General features: G+C 49.3%; 2 protein-coding genes across 8 annotated transcripts in view; both read left to right on the top strand.

The window, feature by feature from the left end:
- Positions 1–3,991: 3,991 nt before the first annotated feature.
- The window catches only part of LOC119897384 (band 4.1-like protein 3), a 28,768-nt gene continuing 20,205 nt past the window's right edge, over positions 3,992–12,554 (top strand). For 6 of the 7 annotated variants that reach the window (XM_038711097.1, XM_038711062.1, XM_038711079.1 and 3 more), the window contains exons 1-10: positions 3,992–4,046; positions 6,751–6,850; positions 6,927–7,106; positions 7,270–7,374; positions 7,443–7,485; positions 7,580–7,655; positions 7,759–7,880; positions 8,885–8,981; positions 9,070–9,157; positions 12,065–12,109. In XM_038711097.1, coding sequence (XP_038567025.1) covers positions 6,761–6,850; positions 6,927–7,106; positions 7,270–7,374; positions 7,443–7,485; positions 7,580–7,655; positions 7,759–7,880; positions 8,885–8,981; positions 9,070–9,157; positions 12,065–12,109 — 846 coding nt within the window. In that variant the 5' untranslated portion in view covers positions 3,992–4,046; positions 6,751–6,760. The remainder of the gene's footprint in view (positions 4,047–6,750; positions 6,851–6,926; positions 7,107–7,269; positions 7,375–7,442; positions 7,486–7,579; positions 7,656–7,758; positions 7,881–8,884; positions 8,982–9,069; positions 9,158–12,064; positions 12,110–12,554) is intronic. The other variant, XM_038711070.1, reaches the window with a different exon arrangement.
- Positions 4,928–5,932, top strand: LOC119888569 (leucine-rich repeat extensin-like protein 3). Its single transcript, XM_038699226.1, has one exon. The coding sequence runs from the start codon at positions 4,928–4,930 to the stop codon at positions 5,930–5,932; it is 1,005 nt and encodes a 334-aa protein (XP_038555154.1).

Here is a 12,554-nt window from a genome sequence, read left to right as displayed (position 1 = left end):
CCTGCATGGAGGGTGACGTCAAAGCCCTGGGACAGCCCATCGCACATGATGTCACTGTGTTGGTTAGATTATAAACCTGACAGGTCGGCTCGGTCCACACACACAGGTGGAGACAGAGACAGGTGGAGACAGACAGGTGGAGACAGACACAGGTGGAGACAGAGACAGAGAGGTGGAAACAGACACAGGTGCAGACAGACAGGTGGAGACAGAGACAGAGAGGTGGAGACAGACACAGGTGCAGACAGACAGGTGGAGACAGAGACAGATGGAGACAGACACAGGTGCAGACAGACAGGTGGAGACAGAGACAGATGGAGACAGACACAGGTGGAGACAGAGATAGGTGGAGACAGACAGATGGAGACAGACACGTGAGACAGACACAGGTGGAGACAGACACGTGAGACAGACACAGGTGGACACAGACAGGTGAAGACAGAGACAGGTGGAGACAGACAGATGGAGACAGACACGTGAGACAGACACAGGTGGAGACAGACAGGTGGAGACATAGACAGATGGAGACAGACAGATGAGACAGAGACAGATGGAGACAGACACAGGTGGAGACAGACAGTTGGAGACAGACACAGGTGGAGACAGTCAGATGGAGACAGACACAGGTGAGACAGACACAGGTGAGACAGACACAGGTGGAGACAGAGAGGTGGAGACAGACAGATGGAGACAGACACAGGTGGAGACAGTCAGATGGAGACAGACACAGGTGAGACAGACACAGGTGAGACAGACACAGGTGGAGACAGACACGTGAGACAGACACAGGTGGACACAGACAGGTGAAGACAGAGACAGGTGGAGACAGACAGATGGAGACAGACACGTGAGACAGACACAGGTGGAGACAGACAGGTGGAGACATAGACAGATGGAGACAGACAGATGAGACAGAGACAGATGGAGACAGACACAGGTGGAGACAGACAGTTGGAGACAGACACAGGTGGAGACAGTCAGATGGAGACAGACACAGGTGAGACAGACACAGGTGAGACAGACACAGGTGGAGACAGAGAGGTGGAGACAGACAGATGGAGACAGACACAGGTGGAGACAGAGACAGGTGGAGACAGAGACAGATGGAGACAGAGACAGGTGGAGACAGAGACAGATGCTGACAGAGACCGGTGGAGACAGAGACAGGTGGAGACAGACCGGTGGAGACAGAGACAGGTGGAGAGAGAGACAGGTGGAGACAGACCGGTGGAGAGAGACAGGTGGAGACAGACCGGTGGAGACAGAGACAGGTGGAGACAGACACAGGTGGAGACAGACAGATGGAGACAGACACAGGTGGAGACAGAGACAGGTGGAGACAGAGACAGATGGAGACAGACACAGGTGGAGACAGAGATAGGTGGAGACAGACAGATGGAGACAGACACGTGAGACAGACACAGGTGGAGACAGACACGTGAGACAGACACAGGTGGACACAGACAGGTGAAGACAGAGACAGGTGGAGACAGACAGATGGAGACAGACACGTGAGACAGACACAGGTGGAGACAGACAGGTGGAGACATAGACAGATGGAGACAGACAGATGAGACAGAGACAGATGGAGACAGACACAGGTGGAGACAGACAGTTGGAGACAGACACAGGTGGAGACAGTCAGATGGAGACAGACACAGGTGAGACAGACACAGGTGAGACAGACACAGGTGGAGACAGAGAGGTGGAGACAGACAGATGGAGACAGACACAGGTGGAGACAGAGACAGGTGGAGACAGAGACAGATGGAGACAGAGACAGGTGGAGACAGAGACAGATGCTGACAGAGACCGGTGGAGACAGAGACAGGTGGAGACAGACCGGTGGAGACAGAGACAGGTGGAGAGAGAGACAGGTGGAGACAGACCGGTGGAGAGAGACAGGTGGAGACAGACCGGTGGAGACAGAGACAGGTGGAGACAGACACAGGTGGAGACAGACAGATGGAGACAGACACAGGTGGAGACAGAGACAGGTGGAGACAGACACAGGTGTAGACAGAGACAGATGGAGACAGACACAGGTGGAGACAGAGACAGATGGTGACAGAGACAGGTGGAGACAGACTCCCTCTGCAGAACCTTTCTGGTCTCTGAGACCGCTCGAAGCGCTTTTTACTCTATATCACATTTACTGAGCCCAAGTGTTGAAACACAAACATTCACACCGGTGGACAAGCCATCGGGGGCAAATCAGGGTTCAGTATCCTGCCCAAGGACATTTCAACACGCTGCCTGGAGGAGCCGGGGATTGAACTGCCGATCTTGTGCTCGACCTCCTGAGCCACAGCCGCGCCTTTTGATTTACTTTCTGCTGTAATGGTTGTTTGGTGGTTTTTAATGAGGTTTTATAAAAGATGAAATGAGGCACCAGTGAGCATAGACTGTAATTAATATATATATACACACACACACACACACACACACACACAATCTGCATCAGGCCAACCTCTAGCCTTAGTAACACGCTCAAATAAGACAAAAAAGTATCAGGGTCCTTCTCATTAAACTGTGGCAGTAGTCTTAAATTATTAATATCAAAAGGAACGCACAGCTCCAGACAAATGCCTGCTCTGATCTCCACTCAACCCCTTACTGTCATTTGCCAAAGTTAAGCGGTGCCCTTCCAGATCTAATTTGGCCTGCTCTACTTCTTGCCGAATCCTCTCCACCTCAATCTGCTTTTTAATTTGCAACTCATGTTTACATTTGTCATGCTCAAGCTGAATCAACAACAGTTCCTTTTGTTGTTCAAACGTTAAGCCCTGAGTCTGAATAAGTGCACCAGCAGAAACTGTTGAGACTGGAGAATCATCTTCCACAGACAACACACCTTTCTCTCTCAACTCCGACTTCAAAGCCACCTTTATGTTCACTTTAAGGCGTTTGTCACCCATCACTACCGAGAAGTGCTCCGCAATCTTTAGCAGCTGCTCCTTAGTGCAACACTCCAATGCCTCTTCAGACAGAGCAGAAATAAACACATCACAATCTGCCATTACAACAAACTACAACTGGCACATCAAAACCACAGCAACAAACCCAGCAAGGCAGTGCAGCTTCCTCATGCGTATTAAGAGGACTAAACCTCACCTGGTATAGAGTTTCCCCGCTATCCAGATCAACCCAGCTAACTAACTCATCCCTAGTCTTCATGCAGCTACTTGTGGTGGGTATTTATGCACTAATGACCGCTGGCTTGGAAGAGCAACTAGCACACTAGCAACCCTCCCAAAACTACAGACATGCTCCCAAGCTAAAAGCTTCACCATTCCAACAGGCTGCCCCGCTCCCAACAAACTGGACCACAACACATAGGCCTACGTATCAAACACATTTCTACAAAAACAACAGTTATGTTTTCTAACTTACCAGGCTACAACAATACTATGGCTGCACTTATCAAATTGCCCGAATACTAAGACCGGACAAGCCCCCAAAAAGAGGGAACGAGGCAGCATAAATGATCAAAAAGTGATTTATTTAACAAAAGAGTGAACTAAATATAACTATTTCATTATGCAAGGTTTGTCGCTGTAATATAAATAACTCAAAGCAAGATGTAGCAGTCGGGGTGGTCAGGACATGGTGGACGTCTGGGTCGCAGAGAAAGCAGAAGAGCAAGTAGTTTGCCCACTGAATCACAGGTCCGAGGTGCACCCGATCACTGTATATATATATATATAGACTGTATATATATATATATACAGTCTATGCTCACTGGTGTGTGTGTGTATATATATATATATACACACACACACCAGTGAGCCAGGTCCTGTTTACTCTGACTGCTTTATTTAGCTTGTTCACTTCATGTTGGAATTCTGTAGCTTTTTGGATTTTCCTTGAAGCTTTGGCAGTGTTGTTCTTCTGAGCTCATGCCAATAAAGCACATTGAAATTGAAAACAGCTGTCTACGCTCCGTGCGTCATGACGTCACATAGCTCGTAAAAAGAGATGACGTAGTAAGAAAAAGAAGCGTCCTTTACCGGGAGGAAGAGGGCGAGCGTCCCGCACGCGGACAGGTAAAGACCTGCTGATGGCTTGATTTACAAGAGGGGTTTCTGATCACTGATAGAACTGATCAGCACTTTGTAATTGATTATCAGAGAGCGAGAGAGAGAGAGAGAGCATCATTTCTGCTTCATCACACTGCAGCTCAGGCGGGCGCGTGTGTGCGTGCGTGCGTGTGTGTGCGTGTTGCAGCGGGGTGTTTCCCCTGCAGGACCGCAAAGACTCCGGCAGTCCGGACCGGAAGACCTCCGTGTCTGTTCGGAGCTGCATGGATTCATCTCTAACATCTCTGATCTGTGTGTGTGACAGTGAACGCGGGGTTTCACGCGGGGTTTCACGCGGTGTCTGCGGATCACAGCTCAGGATCATCCGGTGATCAGCTGTGACCAGAAGCAGACTATTGATCTGCGGCAGGAGAACATCACATATTACTATTTACAGTCTAGAAAGGTTTCACTACGGAGAAACATATATATATATATATATATATATATATATATATATATATATATATATATATATATATATATATATATATATATATATAGTAAATAGTTATGTGTAACAGAATATATAGTGTTACATATAATATATACTGTTTAATAAAATTATACAGTAAAAGTAGAAATGAAAGAAAATACTACAATATATACAACAATAAAGCAGTAAACTAATGTAGAACCATCAGTACTACGTGGTCAGGGCGGAGCTGCAGGGAACACATGAATATTTTAAATGTTGGAGGCCACATGTTTCATCATCATCATCATCATCATCATCCTCGTCTGTCTGAATCCAAACCAGATTACAGTAGATTGTCTCTCAGCTCTAATCTCCCTGCCGCCTGCGTTACCGTGGCAACCCTTCACCTGACAGCTGGAGGGGTCAACCGATGGTAACCACGGGGCTCAGGGAGATGACCTCATCAGTCTGTGACCAGGGCCGCATTTATAAAACTACATCACAGTCAGCTCCGCCTCCCCTTCATACATCACAGTCAGCTCCGCCTCCCCTTCATACATCACTGTCAGCTCCGCCTCCCCACGCCGCCTCCCCTTCATACATCACTGTCAGCTCTGCCTCCCCACGCCGCCTTCCCTTCATACATCACAGTCAGCTCTGCCTCCCCACGCCGCCTCCCCTTCATACATCACTGTCAGCTCTGCCTCCCCACGCCGCCTCCCCTTCATACATCACAGTCAGCTCTGCCTCCCCACGCCGCCTCCCCTTCATACATCACAGTCAGCTCTGCCTCCCCACGCCGCCTCCCCTTCATACATCACTGTCAGCTCCGCCTCCCCTTCATACATCACAGTCAGCTCTGCCTTCCCTTCATACATCACAGTCAGCTCTGCCTCCCCACGCCGCCTCCCCTTCATACATCACTGTCAGCTCCGCCTCCCCTTCATACATCACAGTCAGCTCTGCCTCCCCACGCCACCTTCCCTTCATACATCACAGTCAGCTCTGCCTCCCCACGCCACCTTCCCTTCATACATCACAGTCAGCTCTGCCTCCCCACGCCACCTTCCCTTCATACATCACAGTCAGCTCTGCCTCCCCACGCCACCTTCCCTTCATACATCACAGTCAGCTCTGCCTCCCCACGCCACCTCCCCTTCATACATCACTGTCAGCTCTGCCTTCCCTTCATACATCACAGTCAGCTCTGCCTCCCCACGCCACCTTCCCTTCATACATCACTGTCAGCTCCGCCTCCCCACGCCACCTTCCCTTCATACATCACTGTCAGCTCCGCCTCCCCACGCCGCCTCCCCTTCATACATCACTGTCAGCTCTGCCTTCCCTTCATACATCACTGTCAGCTCCGCCTCCCCACGCCACCTTCCCTTCATACATCACAGTCAGCTCCGCCCCTCATGCCTCGGGCCGCTAACAGCAGTTTTATGGTCTGAGCGAGCTAGCTGCTGGCTGCTAGTCAAAGTTCCACAGTGCTACAGAGCACAATCATTTCTGCTGTCCTTTCATCACTTCCCAGGAAACTCAACAAACGTAACCTATTGGCCTCAAGTGAAGATACCAACGATGGTCGTTCAGTCTTGGCCACAGGTAGTCTCAACGACCGTAACGACTGTCGTCACAGCAACAAGGAACACTAACGAACCAGCGGTATCGATGACCCGGGCCAACGACCCCACTGAGGTTAAATAGCTGAGTTTCCCTGCCAGTCAGTCAGAACTGAAGAAGTCCTTTGGATAAGGGACGAAACGTCTTCCAGTATCTTCAACCAAGTCCAGTTGCCCTTGATTTTAACCTTCGTTGGACATGTAGCTAACGTTATATTGTTACCTTCAGGGCGTGTCTATCAAGTCCGTTTTCCAACATTGGCGAGCCTGCTAGCCACATTAGCCGCGCAATATGCTAACGCCAAGTAGCTAACCTACAAAACAAACAGTAAAACAACATGGCAACACGTCGTGTCACGTCCAGCACATGGAAATCCATCCTTGAACCATTTCAGAGCTTGTTACGCTTGTGGAACTTCTGAAGCACTAATTTATTAATTTAACAGAAAACAACTGTCCAGTCAGAGCAGAGTATGTAAACGACACACAGCTTCATGAGAGGCCACAGTACTTTGTGTAATATATAAAGGAGGTGATGGCGCAGTGGATAAGACACATGCCTTTGGGGTGGGAGACCGAGTTCACTCTGTGACACATCCACGGTGACCGTGTTGTCAATGTCTCTCAGGTGAATCACCATGACGACAGAGCCAGGTGAGCCACAGGAGGCCCAGCCCAAAGAGGCGGAGTTGTTCCCTGAAGCCGCCGCCCACTCCACACCTAAACAGGTAAAAACACAAAGAAATAAACAATCGATGAACAAATTACTAATCTGAAATGTGACATCACTTCCTGCGTCCTCAGGGAGGGGAGGGCGGGCCGTCCCCGAGCCAAGCTCAAAGCTCATTGGCTGAGGACTCGACTAGTCACCTGTCTTCGAGCAGTCGAATCGCTCGCTCCCCGGCAAGAAACCCGCTGAGCTTTAGGACGATGCAGACCAAAGTGACCCTGCTGGATGGCTCGCTGTTCACCTGCACTGTGGAGGTGAGACAGGTGGAGGAGGGGAGACAGGTGGAGGGAAAACAGGTGGAGGAGGGCAGATAGGTGGAGACATGGGAGACACGTGGAGGCAAGACAGGTGGAGATGAGACAGGTATGGACAGGTGGAGGTGTATAAACTTAATGTGGAACCTGCTCCTCTCTGCAGAAACGTGCTCGTGGTCTGCAGCTGTTTGAGAAGGTCTGTGAACACATCAACCTGCTGGAGAGAGACTACTTTGCTTTGTCCTTCAGAGACGCCGACAACAACAAGGTACCTGTCTACCTGTCTGTCTACCTGTCTACCTGTCTGTGCGATGACGTTTACCTTTTGTCTTCCAGAACTGGTTGGATCCGGCGAAGGAGATGAAGAAGCAGGTCAGAGGTCAGCAGCTCTGCCACCTCTCTCTAGTTTTGGACACCTGATTTTTTGATCTGGTTAGTTCAAGTCAACTGTCTCCACTCTCTTTGTCTTTCAGGCGTTCCCTGGAACTTCTCCTTTAATGTCAAGTTTTACCCTCCAGACCCCGCCCAGCTCTCTGAGGACATCACCAGGTAGTTTAACTCACCTGTCAGTCAAAGCTCAGCAGTGTCATACATGTTTTTTCGCCTGTTTGTATAGTTAAGAAATGTGATGGCTTCCTCTACATGTCTGCAGGTACTTCCTGTGTCTCCAGCTCAGACAAGATATAGTTTCTGGTCGTCTTCCGTGTTCATTTGCGACTCACACTGTCCTAGGCTCCTATACCATCCAATCAGAGCTTGGAGACTATGATCCTGGTACTGTACTCTACTGTACTACTGCTACTCTACTACACTCAGCTGAATCCTTCCTTCCCCTGTTATACCCTTCTATAACATACAATGCCATACTGCTCCTTACTCCGCCGTACCCGGCCATACATTCTCTGCCGTACCCTTATTTACCCTGCCATACCCTACTGTACCCTGCTATATATTCTCTGGTTGGCCCTTCTTTACCCTGCCGTACCCTACTGTACCCTGCCATATATTCTCTGGTATACTCTTCTTTACCCTGCCGTACCCTACTGTACCCTGCCATATATTCTCTGGTATACTCTTCTTTACCCTGCCGTACCCTACTGTACCCTGCCATATATTCTCTAGTATACTCTTCTTTACCCTGCCGTACCCTACTGTACCCTGCCATATATTCTCTGGTATACTCTTCTTTACCCTGCCGTACCCTACTGTACCCTGCCATATATTCTCTAGTATGCTCTTCTTTACCCTGCCGTACCCTACTGTACCCTGCCATATATTCTCTGGTATACCTTTCTTTACCTTGTCATCCCCTACTGTACCCTGCCATATATTCTCTGATGAGCCCTTCTATACCCTGCCATATATTCTCTGGTATACTCTTCTTTACCCTGCCGTACCCGACTGTACCCTGCCATATATTCTCTGGTATACTATTCTTTACCCTGCCGTACCCTACTGTACCCTGCCATATATTCTCTGATGAGCCCTTCTATACCCTGCCATACCCTACTGTACCCTGTCATATATTCTCTGGTATACTCTTCTTTACCCTGCCGTACCCTACTGTACCCTGCCATATATTCTCTGGTATACTATTCTTTACCCTGCCGTACCCTACTGTACCCTGCCATATATTCTCTGATGAGCCCTTCTATACCCTGCCATTTGTTTTCTGATATGACCTGACTGTCTCTGACGACCTGTCTCTCTCTCTCTGTGTTTCCTATGACCTGTCTGTCTCTGACCACCTGTCTCTCTCTGTCTCGGTGTATTTTCAGACGAGTGTGGCTCAGATTATGTCAGTGAACTCTGTTTTGCTCCGAATCAAACAAAAGAAATGGAGGAGAAGATCATGGAGCTGCATAAATCATACAGGTTCTTATAGATGAATTAAAAAGACATTTAAATATTATAAAATGTAAGGGAACCAAGCAGGTTTTAACACATGTGATTGTGTGTTTAGAGGAATGACACCAGCTGAAGCAGAGCTGCACTTCCTGGAAAATGTGAAGAAACTGTCCATGTACGGAGTCGACCTTCATCACGCAAGGGTAAGAAACACACCAACACACCAGTGTTACTGTCAACACTGTTACTGCTAGTGGAGGTCCAAACCTCAGTACTTCAACAACATACTGCTGGTTAGCATTGTTAGCACTGCAGTGTCTGCATCAGTTAAACTACAAACTGCTGTGAACAGTTACATTAAATAAATCCTATATTTTCTTAACAGGACACATTTAAGTGTTTATAAGTGGAAACATTCTTTTCCAGCTATTTAAAGCTGCATTAACTTTTTAAGATTAAATCATCTTATTTGGTATCCTGAGTTTCTACTCGTACAGACACAGTGTGAGGGGATCAGTACTGCTGATCTTCTGCTTTCTGCTGCTCAACAATCACCAATACATGACCCACTTCCTGTCCACAATCAATTATGTGCGTGTGTGCACACGTGTGTGCGTGTTCAGGGTGACATTAATGATTTTTCCATCATGGCTGCTCTCCATTGATTCAGGCTCTCTGTGTGACAGAGTGAAGCCTGCAGATCAAACAGCTGGTCCAGCTCTGCTTCATGCAGTCAGATCTGAACCAGCAGCAGGTCTGACAGGATCCACAGAGACCTGATCTCACAGATCAATCACACACCACAGCGACACGTTGGAAGGATTTGAAAACAGGGTTGGATTCTACAGTTAAATAACGTAATGGATAACTTCAATACTTCATGTATTAATACTTCTCCTCAGTAACACTGAGTACAGATGAGGTGTATTAATACTTCTCCTCAGTAACGCTGAGTACAGATGGTGTGTATTAATACTTCTCCTCAGTAACGCTGAGTACAGATGGTGTGTATTAATACTTCTCCTCAGTAACGCTGAGTACAGATGGTGTGTATTAATACTTCTCCTCAGTAACGCTGAGTACAGATGGTGTGTATTAATACTTCTCCTCAGTAACGCTGAGTACAGATGGTGTGTATTAATACTTCTCCTCAGTAACGCTGAGTACAGATGGTGTGTATTAATACTTCTCCTCAGTAACGCTGAGTACAGATGGTGTGTATTAATACTTCTCCTCAGTAACGCTGAGTACAGATGTGTGTATTAATACTTCTCCTCAGTAACGCTGAGTACAGATGTGTGTATTAATACTTCTCCTCAGTAACGCTGAGTACAGATGGTGTGTAGTGCACGTATCCACGGTAACCTCGAGTTAATCACGAACAAAACCTGCTCAGAGCAGTTTAGAGATGCAGCGTAAATCACCATGGCAACAGCCCTCGGTAACTGTCCAGACCCAGACCCTACTGACCCAGACTCCGCAGCTCCAGACCCCACAGATCCAGACCCCACAGACCCAGACTCCACAGCTCCAGAGCCCACAGATCCAGACCCCTCAGACCCAGACTCTACAGCTCCAGACTCCACAGATCCAGACTCCCCAGACCCCGACTCCACAGCTCCAGAACCCACAGATCCAGACCCCTCAGACCCAGACTCCACAGCTCCAGACTTCACAGATCCAGACCCCTCAGACCCAGACTCCACAGCTCCAGACTCCATAGATCCAGACCCCTCAGACCCAGACTCTACAGCTCCAGACTCCACAGATCCAGACTCCCCAGACCCCGACTCCACAGCTCCAGAGCCCACAGATCCAGACTCTACAGCTCCAGACTCCACAGATCCAGACTCCCCAGACCCCGACTCCACAGCTCCAGAGCCCACAGATCCAGACCCCTCAGACCCAGACTCCACAGCTCCAGACTTCACAGATCCAGACCCCTCAGACCCAGACTCCACAGCTCCAGAGCCCACAGATCCAGACCCCTCAGACCCAGACTCCACAGCTCCAGACTTCACAGATCCAGACCCCTCAGACCCAGACTCCACAGCTCCAGAGCCCACAGATCCAGACTCCTCAGACCCAGACTCCACAGCTCCAGAACCCACAGATCCAGACCCCTCAGACCCAGACTCCACAGCTCCAGACTTCACAGATCCAGACCCCTCAGACCCAGACTCCACAGCTCCAGACTCCATAGATCCAGACCCCTCAGACCCAGACTCTACAGCTCCAGACTCCACAGATCCAGACTCCCCAGACCCCGACTCCACAGCTCCAGAGCCCACAGATCCAGACTCTACAGCTCCAGACTCCACAGATCCAGACTCCCCAGACCCCGACTCCACAGTTCCAGAGCCCACAGATCCAGACCCCTCAGACCCAGACTCCACAGCTCCAGACTTCACAGATCCAGACCCCTCAGACCCAGACTCCACAGTTCCAGAGCCCACAGATCCAGACCCCTCAGACCCAGACTCCACAGCTCCAGACCCCACAGATCCAGACTCAGCTCCAGACTCCACAGACCCAGACCCCACAGATCCAGACTCCTCAGATCCAGACCCTACAGACCCAGACTCCACAGCTCCAGACCCCACAGACCCAGACTCCTCAGACCCAGACTCCACAGCTCCAGAGCCAGAAACACCTGCAGGAAGTGACAGGAGGAGAGAGGAGAGAGGAGAGGGACGAGAAAGCACAAGACTACCAGAAAGGGGAGAAGTTGTGTTAGTAACATGCAATAATGGGATGAGGTTGCACACAGAGGGAGAGAAAGTAGAGGAGAGAGGAGCTCAGTGCATCATGGGAAATCCCCCGGCAGTCTAGGCCTATAGCAGCATAACTAAGGTCCCAGATACCCTGAGGCTCCACTGTTTACCAATGGGGACAGTTGCAGACTGGACCCAGATGCACAGCGCCCGTCAGCGGTCGGAGGACACAAGACTTTTTGACAGGGATCCAAACGAGAGTCTTCACAGACTACATTACATTCTGTATCACAACCACAGTGATGTTGTGTTTCAAGGTGTTGTGGAGGCTTTAGCATTTAGACCAGCTGTTCTGTTCTGTCTTTGTCTGTCTGTCTGTCCGTGTGACTGGAGTAGATGGTAGGAAGCCGCTTTGATTGCTTGCCTTCCGCAAAGTCCGAGGTAAGACTATTTCACCTGCGTGCACGTGTGTTCGTATGTGTTTGTGTTGAGTGTGTGTGAGTTTTCATGCAAACATCTTCATATCATGTCTTTATTCTGCTACCCACAACCCACAGCAGCCCTCCCATGCCATGACCCCACCCTAATCTAAAGCTATGAACCAGTTCATTACACCGTACAGGGCAGGGGCCCCTCAGTGCTGGGCTTGGGTAGTAAATGTACTGCGGTGCTGGACTCTGGTCTTCAGACGTTCTGGACGGTGTGGCCTTTACATGGACCAACCGAGCATCCTGGTTTTAGGGCTATCTTCTAATATAATTGTGTTTTTGTTCACACTCAACTGCAGGTTTAGGTTGTGTCCTCTTTAGGACTTGTTGTTAATCCAGAGGAAACTCAACCCAAGCACCCAGCAGCAGAGAGTTTCAACCCCTCGCTGACTCAAATT

The sequence above is a fragment of the Micropterus salmoides genome, unplaced genomic scaffold (assembly GCF_014851395.1).
Source record: "Micropterus salmoides isolate LMB-PRFRI ecotype aquatic unplaced genomic scaffold, ASM1485139v1 Ms_hic_scaffold_1, whole genome shotgun sequence".
Taxonomy (NCBI): Eukaryota; Metazoa; Chordata; class Actinopteri; order Centrarchiformes; family Centrarchidae; genus Micropterus; species Micropterus salmoides.
This window is presented reverse-complemented; position numbering and strand designations above follow the sequence as displayed.